Source organism: Salvelinus sp. IW2-2015, linkage group LG31, assembly GCF_002910315.2.
Source record: "Salvelinus sp. IW2-2015 linkage group LG31, ASM291031v2, whole genome shotgun sequence".
Taxonomy (NCBI): Eukaryota; Metazoa; Chordata; class Actinopteri; order Salmoniformes; family Salmonidae; genus Salvelinus; species Salvelinus sp. IW2-2015.
This window is the reverse complement of record NC_036870.1, coordinates 3152875-3174784: the sequence shown is the minus strand read 5'-3', so window position 1 is coordinate 3174784 and position 21910 is coordinate 3152875. Positions and strand designations below refer to the sequence as shown.

General features: G+C 44.0%; 1 protein-coding gene across 1 annotated transcript in view; it reads left to right on the top strand.

Annotated features, from left to right (window-relative positions):
- LOC111955453 (oxysterol-binding protein-related protein 10) overlaps window positions 1-21910 on the top strand; it is a 136565-nt gene that overhangs the window by 107325 nt on the left and 7330 nt on the right. Inside the window, exons 8-10 of the mRNA XM_070436443.1 lie at window positions 1510-1512; window positions 15859-16008; window positions 16341-16836. Coding sequence (XP_070292544.1) covers window positions 1510-1512; window positions 15859-16008; window positions 16341-16836 — 649 coding nt within the window. The remainder of the gene's footprint in view (window positions 1-1509; window positions 1513-15858; window positions 16009-16340; window positions 16837-21910) is intronic.

The window sequence follows — 21910 nt, the reverse complement described above, 5'->3', positions numbered from 1 at the left end:
GGTCTAATACTTTTTACATTAAAAAACACTTATTTTTCAATTCAATGCCGAGACACTTTGTTGTTAATGTAACGATAAATACACATCATTTTTAATGCATTTTAGGTAATTTCTGAAATGTAGCATTTTGATATAAAAATACAGATGTCGAAATAGTCAAGCAATGGACCTAAAAACTGTCTGGGGTACTGACAAATATCCAGGCAAGTGCTATAAAGGGACCAGAAGTGATTTTGGGTGATCTTCCCATTTATTGACTTTCAACCCACAGGGTATAAGATATACTTTTTTTTACTGAATACATTGAGGCATACATTGACTTTTTTCACTTGCATTGACAGTCCAATTACAGTCCAATTCACCAACCCACACTTCCCTCACACATTGCACTTGGACCTATACTGTACACACTTTCAATACATTCAGTGGTCATTCCTCTCTCCAGTAGAGGGTAGCAGAKGATAGTGATGTGAATGAATGGATACTGCCAAGTGCAAACATGTGTGATGTCAGACACGACATGACCAATAGTATGTGGACACCTGCTCGTCGAACATCTCATTCCAAACTCATGGGTATTAATACGGAGTTGGTRCCCCCTTTGCTGCTATAACAGCCTCCTCTCTTCTGGGAAGGCTTGTTACTAGATGTTGGAACATTGCTGCGGGGACTTGTTTTCATTCAGCCACAAGAGCATTAGTGAGGTCAGACACTGATGTTGGTGATTAGGCCTGGCTCACAGTCAGCGTTCCAATTCATCCCAAAGGTGTTTGATAGGGTTGAGGTCCGGGATCTGTGCAGACCAGTCAAGTTCTTCCACACCAATCTCGACAAACAATATCTGTATGGACCTCGCTTTGTGAAAAACAGCCCCAGACTATGCATTGGGGCAGGTAGCGTTCTCCTGGCATCCGCCAAACCCAGAATCGTCCGTCGGACTGCCAYATGGTGACGAGTGATTCTTCACTCCAGACATCGCAAACCACTGCTCCAGAGACCAATGGGGGCGAGCTTTACGCCACTCCAGCCGAAACTTGGCATTGCGTATGATGAGCTTAGGCTTGTGTGCAGCTGCTTGGCCATGGAAACCCATTTCATGACGCTCCCGACGAACAGTTATTGTGCTGACGTTGCTCCCAGAGGCAGTTTGGAACTCGGTKGTGAGTYTMGCAACCGAGGACAGACGCTARGCGCTTCAGCACTCGGCGGTACCATTCTGTGCGCTTGTGTGYCCTACCACTTCGCGGCTGAGCCGTTGTTGCTCCTAGACGTTTCCACTTCACAATAACAGCACTTACAGTTGACCGTGGCAGCTTTAGCAGGGCAGAAATTTGACAAACTGARTTGTTGGAAAGGGGGCATCCTATGACGGATACCACCGTACACAGAGGGTACAAAAKATTAGGCACAACCTACCCAATATTGAATTGCACCCCTTTTTGCCCTCAGAGTATGGACTTTACAAGGTGTCAAAAGCGAATTCACCTAGTCAGTCTGTCATGGAAAGAGCAGGTGTTCCTAATGTTTTGTGTACACCGTAAATACCATCATTAAGGGAGTGAAAATAACAGAGCCTTAATCAGTTTTCATTTCTGAGAGAAATAATCCTCAGCACCCCCTTTCCACCTCCTCAGAGCAGGTGAWGAAGCCGGATGTGGAGGGGCTGGCGTGATTGTGAYGCCATTTGGATGTAATGCCAAATTCTATAAAAACGACGGAGGCAGCTTATGGTAGAGAAATGAACATTKAATTCTCTGGTAACAGCACCGTTGGACATTCCTGCAGTCAGCTTGCCAATTGCACGCTCCCTCAAAACTTGAGACATGTGTTGTGTGACAAAACTGCACATTTTTGTGGCCTTTTATTGTCCCCAGAACAAGGTGCACCTGTGTAATGATCATGCTGTTTAATCAGCTTCTTGATATGCCACACCTGTTAGGTGGATGGATTATATTGGCAAAGGAGAAATGCTCACTAACAGGGATGTAAACAAATGTGTGTGTATGGAACATTTCTGGGATCTTTTTTTTCTTCAGCTCATGAAAATGGGACCAAAACTTTACATGTTTCATTTTATATTTTTGTTCAGCATATAAACACTTCCTCAAAGTTGTCTCATTTCAGTCTTACTTCAAAGCTCTGACAACATGTCCCTCTCTGTGTTTGGAATGCTCATTACTTTGGCTGAGACGGCTCTGAGACTTCAGAGGTCTCAAAACCCACTTTGTCGGAGTCTCAATTTCGAGTTCTCTCTCTGTTTTGTCTGTCTTCTGAGAGAAAGCCATTAGAGATTTGGTTCTGTGTTTTGTRTTGACAGCCCTGTGTTTTCAAAGGGGTTGAGGGGGAGATGTTTCTATGCTAATCCTCTAGCTACGGGATTGAGTTGTTGTTCAAAAATGGGGGGGCTTATTGTTGTCCTGTTTCACACATACATGATACAAGTGTGTGGTGTGAAATGCCATCGTTATACTTTAATGAATCTCTCTTGTGTGGCTTTACTCAGGTTTTTACGTCAGAGCAACTAAGACTTTGGAAATATCAAAATGTGAAACTAACCTTGACATAAATGTTGGCTTGTCTGAGACCGAACATAGAGCTGTGAGCGAAATGGAAATAATTGACTCATTGTCAGTTCAGCTGCCATGAGATGTCCAGGGTCCTTAAACTCTGTCGCCGTATTCGTCACGATGAGCCGTTTGATTCCAATGGGAGCCACACAGAGCAGCACATAAGGATACTGTATGAAAAACAACGTATTGATGAGGGAATCGAGTCTAAAACCATTTATCTCAAACCATCGGCCACATTAATTAGTCGTGACGTTGGGAGAAACTAATGATGCGCTGTAAGAACATGGGATTCAGTCCAGTGTAATATCTTTGATCTCCAGTGTAATATCTTTGATCTCCAGTGTAATATCTTTGATCTCCAGTGCAATATCTTTGATCTCGCTCTGTCTCTGTGTCTCTCTCGTATGTATGTATGTATTTATGTATTGTGCAGTTCAACAAGTATATGTGTGCATGAGCAACGCTCCTCTCCTTAAATGCCTCGCTGATGAAACTCCCCATGATCATTTATAAGTGAAGAAGCCAGGCTCTGCTCCCAGCTTTTACTTGCCTCATTTCTGCAGGAACATATTTAGGAGATCTGATCCAGTCAATGCATCTGTAATCCTTGTAGATCTCAGTCTAGTCTTGGCGTTGGATCGGTGGATTTAGATGCACATATGGTCTAAGTTTCAAACGCGTTCATTTGTCCAAGTAACATGTCCCTGTGCGTTTGTTCTTGGCTGTTCTGTATGCATGTTGACCCTCGGTCTGTTTCGGTTGGTGTAGCAGCCTGTGCTGTTTGAGGTTGCAGCGGAGACCCGTGGTCTTGACGTGGCTGCCGCCTCTGGAGGTTAGCAGGCATTGCTAGTAGGGAGAGGGATGAGACGGGGAAAGCAGCAGCTTGGAAAGAAAGCTCTTGGGACGAAGAAGAGTGGCAAGCGTGTTGGTATTTCTAGACGTTGCATTTGGCCTGACACACTGACCAACAAGGCCGCTTAAAAATGGTCAATGGTAAAAACTTTTTTTTTATTTTTTACATTTCAACATTCGTGCAGGGTTGGGAGGCAGACAGGAGCAAGGGTGTGAGTYATGGCAGATGTGTGGGGGTACTGTAATTTTGGGGAGAAGATGGGACCAGATGGGATGATGAGAGAGATGTGCGCGCCTTCACGCTCTGTCCGGATGCTTTTCTCAGGTTATTTTTMATATWTTTTTTTACATCAACCTCGAGGGCTCATCTGTGCTTTTCTTTGTCTTCGATTTTGTCTCTGTTTTTTGTTGTTGTTGCAATTCCTTCCTGGTACCTTGGGGAGAAGTGTAACTGCTAATGCTATCTGTTTTTTATTTTTTAAAGTTAAACAAGTAGACCGTATGTCCTGACATGACCTCTCCATTGGAAGACGTCGATGGCTCCTTACATAAAAATGGCTTATTGGACAGTTTGACAATATAGACAGCTACAGTACAATAGGTAAACAATATMGGGTCTAATAGTCATCAATTGTTTGAGCCCATCCAAGTAAATGTCTCATTGTTTTTACCTACATTATATGCTCAGGAGTGACATAGTTTCAGGGCCCATATTTATATAGCATCTCAGAGCAGAAGTGCTGATCTAGYATCAGCTTTGCCTTTTTAAAAAGAAAATGTATAAGATTACATGGACAAGGGGGTAGTGATCAGCACTAATACTCTGAGACGCTTTATAAATATGGTCAATGAGCAGCTCACATCTGATCCAGGATCCTTGTCTATGGATATTTCTCAGTGTTGGCGAGGCAGACGGCGCGGCTCTTTTCCCTCTGTGCTGATCAACATGCCACGGTGTGAATTCACACCGCTTCCGTTTCATCTGTCGGTATCCAAACAGATTGTACGTTTCTGCTGTATGTTTTCAGTGTCTGTCGTGTGCTCCGAGGCTGATCCGTTCTCTGTTTGGAATTTGTTGAAACTGGAGCAGCTGTTTTTAAAGTGAGCAATTCCCGAGACAACAAAAAGAACTCGCTCAGGACTAATGGAGAAGTTTTTTCCCCGGCTGACTGAACAACATTTTAATTTTAATTTTATTTACCACAACAAAGTTGACATCTCACTGTGTTTCCAAGGATCTCATTTGTCAGCATGTGAAACCAAGGGGAACAGAGCAGAAAAAAATCACCTGGGCTAGTTATGTGCTGAAAAGGTGAAACAAGGGCACTTCCATTATATCAAAAGGTCAGTGTAGAAGTGTGACGTTGGCCCTCTTCACCTCCAACGGGCGAGGGATGGGACCAGCGATCGGGGGACGTCGTGGCATTTGGTGGGAGGATGAGACGGACGGAGGTGGGTGTTGAACGGGCCTGAAAGGTTAGTCTGCTCAAGTCAAGGGAAAGAAAGAGTTTTTGAAGTGAGAGCATGAGCAAACTTTCCCCCTATCCCAGCTCTCCGCCCACACACTCCCCCGATGCCTGGAGAGAGGGAAAGGGAGAAAGAGCAATAGAGATGGTGCAGATCAAACACACCATCATGTATCATGTGAAAGCCAGGAGAGGGGGAGTAGGGGAGAGGTAGGGAGGAGAGCGAGAGAGAGCACTTTACTTGAACTCCTCTCTCTCTCTCTTAGTCACGCACTAGACTGGGTTCTTACCAACACCACAGCGCATGTCTCATCTTCAGCAGGACAACTCTGCCTCTGCACAACAAGTCGTCAGGAAAGGAAGCTGAAGGAGCTTTAACTGAATATCGTTCCAAAGGTATAATTTTTTTTTTTTTCTATTTGTAGTACTCTCTCTGCAACGGTGACGTGGTGGGTAGAAACTCTGCTCCAGGACTTTGTGGACACCTGGTGGGGGTAGATCTGTGCGCGTCTAATCGGTGTCTCTTTCACACACACACACAAAAGCCTACTGAAGATGAGATCCAGCTGTGCTGAGAGCAAGCCTGTATCTTCTGAACCATGCAACGTAAGTGAGGGTGTTTAAAGGTAGACTCTGTGTGTGATGGATGTGTTTTGAGGTAAAAAAGAGGAAAGTTGCAGCAAGAGGAGTAAACGCTGTGCTTTGTACATTTTGCAGCACCTTGGAAGCTGTTCTAATGTTTTATAGGGGAAGGGAAAAGGGGAGACCTAGTCAGTTGTATAACCGAATGCATTCAACTGAAATGTGTCTTCCTCATTTAACCCAACCCCTCTGAATCGGAGAGGTGCGGGGGGCTGCCTTAATCGACATCCACGTCATCGGCGCCCGGGAAACAGCGGGTTAACTGCCTTGCTCAGGGGCAGAACGACCGATTTTTACCTCGTCAGCTCGGGGATTCGACCCAGCAACCTTTCGGTTACTGGCCCAATGCTCTTACCCGCCCGGATACCTGCCGCCTAGAATGACGAGTAATGCTCAGTGTGTTTCCTTTAAGTGTCGTCATTCAAATGGATTATGACAATCCATTATCCTGACATACTGTACATTGGTTTGTCTGTCTCTGTTCTATTGGCCAATGGGGTGTCTACTCTGCTTCCATTTGACCGCAAAAGGTTTTGTTGCGCTGATAAAAATCGAAGCTAGTTGATGTGTATTCTGTCTTCTCTAACCAGATGACCTAGAATATGGTCCATTCTAACGAGTAACTACCTGTCAGACCCTGTAACAGTGAAGGCAGAAACCCGAAAGACTTTGTGCCAACCCCAATCATATGTCTAAAACCTCCAATTCCATGAAAACAAGTGACCAATTTGGTGATTTTTGGTAGTCAAGTGGTATTGGCGGTCAACAATGTATGCATATATAGCTGAATGCTTTGGCTGCTTCTGTTGTACAATAGCAGAGGAGAATTAAAGTAGACYTGTAGATGACATTGTTTATCTTCTCTCCCAGCGTATGTTCCTTGTTAGCGTCATGTCTACAGTGTTGATGAGAGTAGACCTGCTTGCATAACTCAAAGGGATAGAGGTGCAGACCTGAGCTGACCTCTTACAGCAATATCCTGTCATTTGTAAAAAGGCATTTTTTATTTGTGTGTTGGAATCACAACGGACCTCCCTTCTCCTTTTTTTCTAGCTATTTATATCCCCCTGCTTCTGGAGCCTGCTAGCTCCTGGGACTGTGTGTGAGATGTGGAGCTCGGCTGGAATGAAATATTCAGGTGACAGAGAGGCAGATTCCTCATGGAGATGTTTCTCTTTCTTCCCTCGGTCGGTTTCTTTTCTCACTCCGTTACACGTCACTCTAGGAGTAACTCTGTTCTCTATTCTCGACACAAGTAGATTAAGCTCCTGATATCCGAGTTAGGTCATGTATGCATTTACCAAGTAATGGTTCGTCCTGTTTGTATGATGCGTTACAGGCTGCAATTTACTGCTACTAACAACCGTATTCTGTTCCACGTTCGGTGACATTTTTGGTGACGTTAGGTTGCAGTCTGTCACATGTCCGATGCATACGCATACTGTACATTGTTAGAGAAGGAAAGAAAAAGAGGGAGAAGGAAGAGAAGACAGTTTTTTTGTTGCCCACTGGAGCACTTTCTTGCATTACACAATGGGCTCTTTTTTTTCTTCCCTGAGTTACTGCGGGAGATATCAAAGGCACTAGGGCTCTTCTTTTTAACTTTTTAACGGAGGACACAACCCCTGTCCACGTTCACTGCAACGTATCAACTATATCAAAGCCTTGTCAAGGCATTGTGAGTCCGGGCAGCGCTGTAGGCACTAAGCTGTTGGGAGCGATCAGGGAGTGCACTCTCAGGGAAATTCTCCGAGGCATACCTCGACCCACCTTGCGTGTTGCTGAACCATCACTACAGGGAAGGAAACGTAAACCAGAGCATGGAACAATGGAATTGGTTGCGTTCCCTGCCTGGTAATAACATATTCCTATTTTCATGGGTCCTTCTGTCCTATTGGCTCTGCTCTTATGGGTCCGTATCTACTCTCTGAATAATGAATGTGACTTTGTGTAGTGCTTGGATTTGCAATGAAAATAAGACGATGCAAAAGCAAAGCAAAAAAAATGGTGTCCTCTTCTAGTTGCGGATGTGTCCAATGTTGTCACAATAAGGAGGGGATCGCTATAAGAAGATGGACACTGATCATTTGGGTTCTCCAGACTGTCAGGCATAACACCCTTCAGTGATAGATGTTATGTTATGGATCCCGTGTGGCTCAGTTGGTAGAGCATGGCGCTTGCAACGCCAGGGTTGTGGGTTCATTCCCCACGGGGGGACCAGGATGAATATGTATGAACTTTCCAATTTGTAAGTCGCTCTGGATAAGAGRGTCTGCTAAATGACTTAAATGTAAATGTAAATGTTATGACGTCCATGTAGGTACAATAGTTTTTGAATATTTTGTTTATCCAGGAAGTCCCATTGAGGTCAGGAGTAGGACTGTTTGGGTGACTGTATTACCGTCACACCTGCGGACACCAGTCATGAAGGCAGTCTGATTCCACTTGACCTTTAAGTCGCTGTAATTAGGCTTCTCCAAGCTCTGATGCTGCTGAAGGTCATTAGTAGCCTACCAAACCGCCTGGTACTCAGCACTCTATTGTTCCTCTAATCACTCTGACATCGATGCAAATGTGATCGAAAATCTAATCAAACACTTCATGAGAGCCCATGAGCTCATGTTGCGCAACATTTCTATAGGCTATGAAATTGCGTGAGAAAACAGAGTGATGGCCTCTACTAAAGAGGAGGATCCCATCACCTTTCTATAGACTAGGCCTACTATATTTATTTCTCAACTTTCCTAATATTAAGCACATTGTTTATCTTTACAACAGGAGTATAGCCTACCTGGCTGTCATGAACATGAACCACGGAAAAAACGTCCTCCATTCGCTGTTTAAGTGCGCAGACAACATGTATTTTGTTTCCCATGACCCTGTTTTGAAACAGGTGCATGATAATGYTRRAMWKTYYARCATAACTAATTTCACCCATATAGTATATGTAAAGACAACACTAAATTAAGAATAGTCTGATGTGTGACAATATTAGTTTATCACTTGTGAATGATGTATTATCACTTGTGAATTATGCCCAGCTTGTGCAGTAAGCAAAGAAACAGCTTGCCTTTTTTTAGCGTCATTTTCAAATCCTAGTTGCACACCTCATGTAGCCTAGCCCATAGACCTACAGTTGAAGTCGGAAGTTTACATACACCTTAGCCAAATACATTTAAACTCAGTTTTTCCACAATTCCTGACATTTAATCCTAGTACAAATTCCCTGTCTTAGGTCAGTTAGGATCACCACTTTATTTTAAGAATGTGAAATGTCAGAATAATATTAGAGTGATTTATTTCAGCTTTTATTTATTTCATCACATTCCCAGTGGGTCAGAAGTTTACATACACTCAATTAGTATTTGGTAGCATTGCCTTTAAATTGTTTAACTTGGGTCAAATGTTTTGGGTAGCCTTCCACAAGCTTCGCACAATAAGTTGGGTGAATTTTGGCCCATTCTTCCTGACAGAGCTGGTGTAACTGAGTCAGGTTTGTAGGCCTCCTTGCTCGCACACGCTTTCTCAGTTCTGCCCACATATTTTAGGATAGGATTGAGGTCAGGGCTTTGTGATGGCCACTCCAATACCTTGACTTTGTTGTCCTTAAGCCATTTTGTCACAACTTTGGAAGTATGCTTGGTTTCATTGTCCATTTAGAAGAACCATTTGCGACCAAGCTTTAACTTCCTGACTGATGTCTTCAGATGTTGCTTCAATATATCCACGTAATATTCCTCCCTCATGATGCCATCTATTTTGTGAAGTGCACCAGTCCCTCCTGCAGCAAAYCACCCCCACAACATGATGCTGCCACCCCCGTGCTTCACGGTTGGGATGGGGTTCTTCGTCTTGCAAGCATCCCCCTTTCTCCTCCAAACATAACGATGGTCATTATGACCAAACAGTTCTAATTTGTTTCATCAGACCAGAGGAAATTTCTCCAAAAAGTACGATCTTTGTCCCCATGTGCAGTTGCAAACCGTAGTCTGGCTTTTTTAATGCCGGTTTTGGAGCAGTGGCTTCTTCCTTGCTGAGCGGCCTTTCAGGTTATGTCAATATAGGACCTGTTTTACTGTGGATATACAGTGGGGAGAACAAGTATTTGATACACTGTCAATTTTGTACGTTTTCCTACTTACAAAGCATGTAGAGGTCTGTAATTTTTATCATAGGTACACTTCAACTGTGAGAGATGGAATCTAAAACAAAAATCCAGAAAATCACATTGTATGATTTTTAAGTAATTAATTTGCATTTTATTGCATGACATAAGTATTTGATCACCTACCAACCAGTAAGAATTCCGGCTCTCACAGACCTGTTAGTTTTTCTTTGAGAAGCCCTCCTGTTCTCCACTCATTACCTGTATTAACTCCACCTGTTTGAACTCGTTACCTGTATAAAAGACACCTGTCCACACACTCAATCAAACAGACTACAACCTCTCCACAATGGCCAAGACCAGAGAGCTGTGTAAGGACATCAGGGATAAAATTGTAGACCTGCACAAGGCTGGGATGGGCTACAGGACAATAGAAAAACAGCTTGGTGAGAAGGCAACAACTGTTGGCGCAATTATTAGAAAATGGAAGAAGTTCAAGATGACGGTTCAATCACCCTCGGTCTGGGGCTCCATGCAAGATCTAACCTCGTGGGGCATCAATGATCATGAAGAAGGTGAGGGATCAGCCCAGAACTACACGGCAGGACCTGGTCAATGACCTGAAGAGAGCTGGGACCACAGTCTCAAAGAAAACCATTAGTAACACACTACGCCGTCATGGATTAAAATCCTGCAGTGCACGCAAGGTCCCCCTGCTCAAGCCAGTGCATGTCCAGGCCGTCTGAAGTTTGCCAATGACCATCTGGATGATCCGAGGAGGAATGGGAGAAGGTCATGTGGTCTGATGAGACAAAAATAGAGCTTTTTGGTCTAAACTCCACTCGCCGTGTTTGGAGGAAGAAGAAGGATGAGTACAACCCAAAGAACACCATCCCAACCGTGAAGCATGGAGGTGGAAACATCATTCTTTGGGGATGCTTTTCTGCAAAGGGGACAGGACGACTGCACCGTATTGAGGGGAGGATGGATGGGGCAATGTTCGGAGATCTTGCCAACAACCTCCTTCCTCAGTAAGAGCATTGAAGATGGGTCGTGGCTGGGTCTTCCAGCATGACAACGACCGAAACACACAGCCAGGGCAACTAAGGAGTGGCTCGTAAGAAGCATTTCAAGGTCCTGGAGTGGCCTAGACAGTCTCCAGACCTGAACCCAATAGAAAATCTTTGGAGGGAGCTGAAAGTCCGTATTGCCAGCGACAGCCCCGAAACCTGAAGGATCTGGAGAAGGTCTGTATGGAGGAGTGGGCCAAAATCCCTGCTGCAGTGTGTGCAAACCTGGTCAAGAACTACAGGAAACGTATGAACGCTGTAATTGCAAACAAAGGTTTCTGTACCAAATATTAAGTTCTGCTTTTCTGATGTATCAAATATTATGTCATGCAATAAAATGCAAATTAAATACTTAAAAATTATACAATGTGATTTTCTGGATTTTTGTTTTAGATTCTGTCTCTCACAGTTGAAGTGTACCTATGATAAAAATTACAGACCTCTACATGCTTTGTAAGTAGGAAAACCTGCAAAATCGGCGGTGTATCAAATACTTGTTCTCCCCACTGTAGATACTTTTGTACCTGTTTCCTCCAGCAATTTCACAAGGTCCTTTGCTGTTGTTCTGGGATTGATTTGCACGTTTCGCACCAACGTACGTTCATCTATAGGAGACAGAACYCGTCTCCTTCCTGAGCGGTATGACGGCTGTGTGGTCCCATGGTTTCTACTTGCGTACTGTTGTTTGTACAGATGAACGTGGTACCTTCAGGCGTTTGGAAATTGCTCCCAAGGATGAACCAGACTTGTGGAGGTCTACAATTTTAAGTTTGAAGGTAGGCCTTGAAATACATCAACAGGTACACCTCCAATTGACTGAAATTGTGATACAGTGAATTATAAGTGAAATAATCTGTCTGTAAACAATTTGGAGTGGTTGAAAAACGTGTTTTAATGACTCCAACCTAAGTGTATGTAAACTTCCGACTTCAACTGTGTGCATATATATATAGATATAATCTCCTTTATTCCTTTCTCGAGCACACAGATGGGATGCCAACAGTTTAGTGAAATGTGTTTCGATGCGGAAACATGTCACTATCGATGTTCCTGAACAGATTTCATTTGGTTTCCCAAATTAAGCACTGGGTAGCTGCAGGAACAAGGGTGGAGAGCCCATGGCATACAGCGTTTGGGTGGAATATCACCTGTCGGGCAGCGAGAGTATGCTCCTCAAACAGAGGTTGATGATTGAAGTGAAATAAGTGTTATTGAATTGTATTTCTCAGCTGCGCATATTAAACACATGCTCCGCTATAAGACCGAAGCCTACAAAACCGGCCAGCGGGAGAGCTCGCGGCCTCCAATTCCCTATTCAAGTGCGTAGAGATGACATTACTTTTTCCCCCCCTGAAACAAATTGTACATATTAGTAAAGACGAGATTAAATTGAGAATAGTCTGATGGGTGAAAATCACTTGACGAGAGAACCGAGGCAAGGAAAAGAGCGCAGGCTTTTATTTTAGCTTCTTTATCAAATCATCAGTAGCCTGTAGTCGCACTACGCAGCCCATATCCGTTTTGATTTCTACGACATTCTAAGGTTTGTATCATTCACAACTAAAGTTGCCAAATAACTCTGAACCTGTTTCAAGCAGGGTCGTAGCCAGATTTCTTTTTGTGGGGATAGGCCTCGAAAAATTTGGTTAGGCATTTTTTTCTACTTGTTTATTACGTTTATTTTGCGATGTGCACCGTATATTATTTCGTAACACAATCGTTTTATACTAGTGCATAGTACTTGCGGCAACCTCGTTACATATACAAATAATGACCTATCCCAGCATATTAATATAAGACAGTAACTTTAGACCAGTTGCCAACAACATAAAACTCATCTTCAGGCGCACTTTAATCTCGATGGGCTAACAAGCCTATATTTGATGTTACCATGTATACCACGGCGGACAGTAATACTATAAAAAGGTACCTTACCTTTTAGTAGACGTATCATAAGGCGTGACCTACATCACAAGGCACAGACGGCGAGGCTTTGAGTTGAATATGGTGATGATTTCATCACAATGGATCTGTCAATTCACGCTCAAAAGACCGCAAACTGAAGTGGTTCAGCCGGGCGCTTGTCATTGATGTGCGAAGATTATTTTTGTATCCTAGTTGTGGTTGAGAAAAGTCTCTCCACACTGCATGATGTCATTGGAAGTGTGACAATGATCCTTAACAGAGAGGTTATATTAGGGAAAGTATCATCAGGGCAGCTGTCAAGTACACTCATTATGGAGGAAAAGTCCAGCTTTCCCATGTTCATTTTGCGACTCAACTGCTGAATAGAAACAGTGAATTCAGCATCCTCAATTTATATTATATAATGATCGCATGTGATCTTCAGCTGCTCTTTAAGACAGCAGGTTTGGGATTCTTTGGAAAAGGAGTTTGCCGCACGCATGATCCCATATGTGTCTTCTTGAAATCTTGAGTTGAACTCCAGTAATCTGTCTGTCTAGAATACTGTTCCAAAATTGCCTCGGGTCCCTGTCATTCTTAATGCTGGATGTTTTCCCTAATGAAGTTGTGACTACACTGTCTGCCAATTTTACAGGCAGTTTTTGCTGCCGTGATGCGCTCACATCCCAATTACTAATATCACGATTAATCATAATCTCTTCAATTAGCTTGAGAACTTTATCAAAGTCTCCCCTGAGTTATCTCTGAATGTAGAAAAGCTGCTTTTGAGGATTTCAATTAAACCAAGACAGTCCGTCACAGATAATGTAGAGCTTCGTAGCAAAATCACCAGTGTCAAACAATTTACTAAACGTGACTTAACAGGAATACAAACGTCTTGTTCTGGATTTGTTGTAAGAGGGCATCGGCTTCTAATTTGGTTTGTCCACAAGCCTCTGGAYAAATCTGCAAGAACGTCTAAAATGACATCTAACGTTAGCAGTAACAGCACTTTACTCACAGACCCACCGTACATCCGTGGATGTTTCTAGCTCGATACACGGTCTATCGGGATGCAACTCTTTCTGTACTTCTATGAATGGAGCATGTCTGTGGGATCCACTCATACATGTGTGTCGCTGGTTTACTGTGTCAAACAAAGTACTGACATGTCCCGACACTTTTGCCGCGGTGCACAGAACCAAATTCAAAATGGTGGGAGTTGCAATGCACATATACCGCTTGCTTAAATGTTTGCTTTAGTAGGACATGTACCCCTCTGTTCCCCGACATGACTGAAGCGCCATCGAAACAAAAACCCACGCACAGAGTGGGATCCAACTCCAGGGGGTTGCAACACTTCAAGTATTTTCCGAGAAATTCCTTGTGCAGACAAATCAGCGGTTTCCGTAAACCCAACAGCTCTTTTCTTTAATCATCCCAGCCTAAATGTATCGGATGCACACAGCAAGAYGTTCTCGTTTAGATTGATCTTTGTATTCATCTGCTAGTGTGGCAAAATACGTGGAAGGCGCAGAGTGAACGTTCATCTTTTATCCTCCACAGTAACAATGACGCTGCACACTCCAGCAACTCGTTCTGAATTTCAGTGCTCATAAACTGACATCGCGAGGTAGCTCATTAAGCCGGTTATGTATTTCTGAGTCACACTTTGAGATGAAATTGAAGATTTCTAAAAAAGTTACCTTTGTTGGTTGCGTCTTCGGTTTCTCTATGCCTTCTGAGTGGAATATCCTGCTGCATTAGAACAATATCTATGCCCACTTTAACATATGCACGGTTTCTTTCTATAGAATCCATGTTTGCATCACCATGTATTTGGTTCAACTCAGTCCCATGACTTCTAGGCCCATGGGTCGCCTTGTAGGATTCACGTTTTGCAAGGGCACTAGCATGTCACTTGCTATTCTCGTGTTTGCAGCAAGCATTTCTTGTGAGTTTCCAATTATTAAATCCATCTCGTACAAATCTGAATTCGACATTTGCCCCAGGAAAGTGCCTACAAAACGTACAATAAATTGCATCTTTTGCTTTACTATACTCAATCCACACGAACTGGTCATACCACCTCGAAGAGAAGCAGCGTGATTTGCCATACTCGAAGGGAACTTTGTTAGCTTTGGTTGACAGGCTGGTTCATCAACGGCAGACACATCTGTCGGTGGACCGACTGCAGGTTCACCCACGCCCGCAGCATCAAGAACGAGAGGAGACGGTGGGGTAGGCAAGCWTGCCTGGCTCAACGTGGCATTGGCGGTTGCGGTTGTTTCTATCCTGGCGCCACCTGTTAATGTCTCATTCTGGAAGCTATCGGTAGATTGATCCAAATTATTTTCTGGCACACACTCTTTTTCCTCCAGTTGTCTTTTTTTTGTGAAAAACCTAGCGATCGACATTTGGTTTGCCATAGCTAGAACTACTAAATGAGTTTAGCTGGTGAGTCCATTCCAGTAAGCTAGCGTGGTAGAGCTTGCTAGCTTCTGCGCTACAAAGTTTATCCACGTGACGTTGTTCAGGTAAACCACCGTATGATTTTAAACCATTTTTAACCAACAGTCGGAGGCCAACTTGATTGTCGCAGACTATTTCTTTGTTACATTATATTAAAATTACCCATAGAAAATAAATCTCACATGCATTTATTTTAAAAGTATAATAAAATAAATACAAAAAAAGTAWATTGAATAATAATAGTAATAATTACTTGGGGTAGGCCTGAGATCAAACTGCAGGCCTACCCGTGGTTACACCGCTGGTTTCAAGTGATCACTTTATGCTCAATATAGCCACGTCATATGCGCACCGTAATGGAAAAAAAATCCTTCACATTTTTTCCCAGCTAAGTTAATTTATATTCTTCTTACTATAAAATGATATAAAATAATGGCATGGGACTTATAAGCATATCTTGTCAGCTAAATGAACAAGCCAACAGCCTATGGCATGGAGAATAGCCTGATAACATACAGTAGGACAACTCATATATACGTGATGGTGTATATTAAATTGATATATTATACTTTTTTAGTGGCTTGTGTGTGTGTGGAGGCCTGGAGATGCTAAAAGTGTTTATGTTAATTAATGGTCAATTACCGTGAGACCTGGCAGTCTTTTGCATGACAATAACCTGACAAAATTTCATGACCACAACAGCCCTACTCAGGAGACGTTGTCACTGTTATGTCAGACCATGTTAACCTAAGTCTGTTTCTCTGTTGTTCCGACAGCACCCAGCAGGGTTGGAGGCCATCAGCCCCAGTGAGGAGGTGACTGACATGGAGGACAATGAGGAAGAGGACCTGGGAGTGTTGGACGACCAGCGGAGCATCATCCTGCACCTCCTCTCCCAGCTCAAACTGGGCATGGACCTCACCCGGGTAAGACGGCCTGCTCTCTCGTCATAGTTTTCCCTCGGAATGTTAGAGCTGGTATGGCCAACACAATGTTTACTGGTTCACTGACGGAATAGGAATGTCTTGATTCCTGTTTTAGGAAGTACAGATTACAGTTATGTGCTGGTATGTCCATTTCCCTAGCCTGCTCAGTTGAATATGATCATCAATGGCATCAAAACAGTCATGGAATGACAATTAAAAAGCTTTGCTTCAAATGATGGCTATTGCTCCTGTTTATTACTGTTCCCTATCAGCACTCTAGTGAAGTGTCTCCCTCATGTGGTTTAACGGTCGCCTCCCGCCCTGTTTACCAGGTGGTGCTGCCCACGTTCATCCTGGAGAAGTGCTCCTTGCTGGAGATGTATGCTAATTTCATGGCCCACCCGGACATGTTCCTGTCCATCACGGCTGGTGCCACGGCGGAGGACCGCATCGTACGCTTCGTCGAGTACTACCTTACCGCCTTCCACGAGGGCCGCAAAGGAGCTGTGGCCAAGAAGCCCTACAACCCGGCGCTGGGCGAGACCTTCCACTGTTCCTGGGAGGTGCCTCGGGACAGAGTGAGGCCCCTCAGGTCTCAGGGCCCCAGGGAACCAGCCTCCAGGGGCCCCAACAACACCCAACAGCAGGACGGTCCGTCGGGCGCCGAGTGTTACCGCGTTCGCTTCATGGCCGAGCAGGTGTCCCACCACCCGCCTGTCTCGGGGTTCTACTGCGAGTGCCCAGAGAGGAGGATGTGTGTCAATGCCCACGTGTGGACGAGAAGCAAGTTCATGGGCATGTCCATTGGTGTGTCCATGATAGGGGAAGGTGAGTGAAAATATGAGCTTCCGGTTCCGTTGAGGCTCAGCTAAAAGCTGACACCATAAGTACATGACTGAGTTCAAATCATATACTTTTCTTAAGCTTATGCTCATGTTTTGGAATACAGTGATCCCTCGCCACTTCGCGGTTCACTTATCGCGGATTCGCTATTTCGCGGATTTTCATAATGCATTTTTTTTTTTTTTTGGTGCATTGTGCTCTGCATTCTGATTCGCTAAAAACTCACTCCCGCTTCTTGTATCAAAACATGCTACGAATTGTGCTATCATTTTGTCGTCTCGTGCAGTTATGTGTACGTACATAAAACAGCTTGGCAAATTTACATTAAGTTGGCCAAATTATCTTGTAATTTCGAACATCTCCTAAACCCATAATGTCGACGAAACGGCCTACACGTGAGTCACTGTATTTGTATACATGTAATAGTTGCTAATTGTAAAAAAAAAAAAAGTTTTCTATTTCGCGGATTTCACTTATCGCGGGTCATTTTCGGAACGTAACCCCCGCGATAAACGAGGGATTACTGTATACATGGAGATACAGTTGGTGGCAGTTTGAAATGGCATTAGCAACGCGCATGTCCCGCCCACCTGAGGATCTGTGTTTTTCAGCCATCTATTTCCTGTGTTTGAGGGGTGCAAAAGTCTTGTCACTTAAATATCGCTGGTTTGATTGCTTTCATTTTACTTTCGTATTCTTGCTTGTGCCTGTCGTTATTTTCCCCATGTAACCTGTCAAACACACCCATGAAATGGTCTCAATGGAATACATTGTCGTCCCGTTGCAGCTATGAGAACGCTAAAGCTTAGTCTGGGATTAAACGCATCGTCTCCACACTTACATCACAAGAAAGAGAAGGCCGACAACTTTATTTTGATGGATGTCAATTCTTTGTGGAATTGAAAAAATTTATTATTTTACAAATTAGATGCGCTAAAATAAACTTCTGAAAATAAAGAATCGGATTATAGTTATATTATTTCTCAAATCGCATATGGAGAGGAGTAATCTAGAGCCAAGCGTGTTGATTTTCAATCCGAGGGTATCCTGCACTTGTTGAATTATGCAACAGAAGGTGACAACAACAGTAATTAACGAGGCAGTCTAGACAGAGCAGGTGAGTGCAGGAAGGCCTAGACAGAGCAGGTGAGTGCAGGAAGGCCTAGACAGAGCAGGTGAGTGCAGGAAGGCCTAGACAGAGCAGGTCGAGTGCAGGACAGCTAGACAGAGCAGGTGAGTGCAGGCAGGCCTAGACAGAGCAGGTTGAGTGCAGGAAGGCCTAGACAGAGCAGGTGAGTGCAGGCAGGGCCTAGACAGAGCAGGTGAGTGCAGGCAAGCCTAGACGGGCAGGTGAGTGCAGGCAAGGCCTAGACAGGGCAGGTTGATGGTGCAGGAGGCCTAGACAGAGCAGGTGAGTGCAGGGCAGCCTAGACAGGCGCGGTGAGTGCAAGGCAGCCTAGACAGAGCTGTGAGTGCAGGAAGGCCTAGACAGAGCAGGTGAGTGCAGGCAGGCCCTAGACAGAGCTGGTGAGTGGCAGGAAGGCCTAGACAGAGCTGGTGAGTGCAGGAACAGAGCCTAGGACAGAGCTGGTGAGTGCAGGAAGGCCTGACAGAGCTGGTGAGTGCAGGAGGCCTAGACAGAGCTGGTGAGTGCAGGAAGGCTAGACTAGAGCTGGTGAGTGGCAGGAAGGCCTAGAACGAGCTGGTGAGTGCAGGAAGGCCTTAGACAGAGCTGGTGAGTGCAGTGGCTAGGACAAGGAAGGCTAGACAGAGCTGGTGAGTGCAGGAGGCCTAGACAGCGAGCAGGTGAGTGCAGGAAGGCCTAGACAGAGCTGGTGAGTGCAAGAGAAGGCCTAGACAGGCTGGTGAGTGCAGGAAGGCCTAGACAGAGCTGGTGAGTGCAGGAAGGCCTAGACAGAGCTGGTGAGTGCAGGAAGGCCTAGACAGAGCTGGTGAGTGCAGGCTTGTTCCACTCCTTTATGTTAATATATGCAAAAAGAATACCCCCATGTATTTATGCAAATTAGAGTACTACAATTTTTTATTTTAACACAATATTTAAAAAATACCTGATACCTTTAGAGGAAATAAGTGAGATTTTTACAATAACTGTAATACCTGAATTCCCACCAAAATCCCTGAGCTCCATAAATGATTTGCCCCTGCCAGGAAAATGTTTATATTTAAGTCCATATCTGATGGAGTTTTTTCTTTGTAAAAGTTTGGAGTATCTTCATCCATTGTCCAACTGTTGCATGTATTAGAATTGTTTTTAAAACCTTTCAACAATTTTGATTACTGCAGCCAGTTTTTACTCTCGTACTGTACTTATCCATTGTGCATAGTCCCATGGAAGAGTATGCAAGTTCTCTGATGACAATCAATACATGAGTCCTCTATCTGCCCTCATGACGCCACAATGTAGGCTTTTCTGAATGAGTCACACTGATGGAATACAACAGGAACCCCTTGGAGCAGAATAGACTGAATCTGTAAACATGTTATACTGATTCACCACGGCCAGAAAATATTCTCAGGCGTACCTTTTTTTTAATGCCTGGTGAGTCATACCACAGGATTTGGGCATTCACGTTGGGATTGCTTTTGAAGCACAATGGTGACCCTCTCACATTTAGAGGCCTGTGTGGTTTGGCATCTGAGTAATGTGCCTCTAATGAAAATATAATTTTTTTTTTAAGCGGACGATATTTTGTGCTGCATTGATTGGTGCTGATTAAGATGATGTCAGATGGCGAGGTAAGCATGTGTCAATCAGCTCCTGCTGTGATTTGCGGTGGGTTGTCGTGGAGAGCGCGGCGGGTTGTCGTGGAGAGCGCGGCGGGTTGTCGTGGAGAGCGCGGCGGGTTGTCGTGGAGAGCGCGGCGGGTTGTCGTGGACAGCGCGGCGGGTCAATGTGGGGGTTTAGCTAAAAAGAGGATCAATTGTGTCTGTACTGACGGTATTATAAATGCTAGATTGTTATGCCTCTATGCTCTCGACCAAAGACAGAATTCATTCAGTGACATTGGACATATAGTACAGTACATTGCATACACAGTATGAAGAGGTGGACAGGGTAAGACCAAAGGGTCGAGGAGAGGGCTCGATTGTGAAGGAAGTGTTTCCCACTTGTGATATAGCCAAACGAGTATATGCCAGCCAGTCATGTGATGACCTTCCACGTGATTTCTCTCCAGACTCAATTAGGGTGTTTTCACATTTAGTCACATACAGATCTCATTCCTCGTTAAAGTGAACTCTGGGGTAAAACCAAGCAAAACAACTAAGTTCTCGTTGTGTTCACACTGCCTTTGAATGAGGACTCAACTCTTTTACCAGTTCACTTCACCTATTTTGTGATCCGAGTCATCTTTGCGTTCACATTGCTCCGTTTAGAATGGAACCAAGATCTTTCTCCAACACTCACCCAATGCACTCTGGGTTTTTATAAAGTGCAGGACAAGCCATTCCATCAAAGTGTGTTATCACACAGCTAGATATACCGACTTACATATTGGAAGCTAATAGATTGCATTTAGTTAAAAGATGAGACATAATCATTGTAATCAGACGATACTATTAACATGTACATGTTATTGGTAACAGAATAAACAGCAGAAGAATAACTGCAGATTAAATAATGCTGTAATCAGAAATTGTACACCCAATGTAGGSTACCGTCCCTTTAAGAGCTGGAATGGATTTTGTACCCTATGTTGTGATTGTCACCAAATATGCTGTCGTCTTTTCACCCTATTCCAACCCCCACAATCGAATAAACAGCTTATGAAGCTCTCTTGGAATTTCTGTGCATCCTTGACGATCACTAATCAACAGGCCTAACCAAAAACAGCACGTTTTTTGGGGGGGCGAACCTGCACAAATGTCATCTTCTCTCTATTTTGGCACTAATGTCAGAAGGTTTATTGCAGTAGTCTAATGGGCGGTGCAGGAATAATGACAAGCAAACAGGACTGTGAAATTCAAGCGAACCGAACTCAGGCCACCTCTTGAGATGGTCTCCGTTTGGTTCGCTTTCGGGGGCTCTTTTGAGGGGGTCTGAGTTCCTTTGCAGTATTCAAACTGCGCAAAAAAATTTAAGCGAAACCAATTTGAGTTCACAAAAATTGGCTTAAAGGGACCAAGTGTGAAAACACCCTTATACTAGTTAGCAATAATATGTATTTTATTGTATTTATTTAACCCTTATTTTACCAGGTAAGTTGACTGAGAACACAGTGTCATTTACAGCAACGACCTGGGGAATAGTTACAGGGTTGAGGAGGGAGGGGGGGGGTGAAGGAGCCAATTGTAAACTGGGGATGATTAGGTGACCGTGATGGTATGAGGGTCAAGATTAGGAATGTAGCCAGGACACCGGGGTTAACACCCCTACTCTTACGATAAGTGCCATGGGATCTTTAGTGACCACAGAGAGTCAGGKKACACGTTTAACGTCCCATCCGTCCCATTCCGGAGGAGTTAGACTGCTCATAAGATAGTTAACGGTAGAGGGCAATGGCAGTGAATGGATGCTGATTCCATTGTCTATGCTTCCCTATGGTTCACTATAGGGTTTAAAGTGATAACCCCCATAGGTTTTTTTGTAGTGGAAGATGATTGYTTTCATGAGTAAGACATGAAAGCAATAGGTCAACCCACAGAAGAGCAGTAGCTGGTGGGATTATTTATTTGTCCTATATGGCTTTATGACCAAACAGACTGTACGGTGATGTAGGTGAAGAGATGTTGTAGGTCAGAGTTCACTTTAACGTCCTCCCTTACGGGGAATCATCATGTCCATGAGTCCCAAATCATATTTATTTATATAGCCCTTCTTACATCAGCTGATATCTCAAAGTGCTGTACAGAAACCCAGCCTAAAACCCCAAACAGCAAGCAATGCAGGTGTAGAAGCATGGTGGCTAGGGAAATCTCCCTAGAAAGGCCAAAACCTAGGAAGAAACCTAGAGAGGAACCAGGCTATGAGGGGTGGCCAGTCCTCTTCTGGCTGTGCCGGGTGGAGATTATAACAGAACATGGCCAAGATGTTCAAATG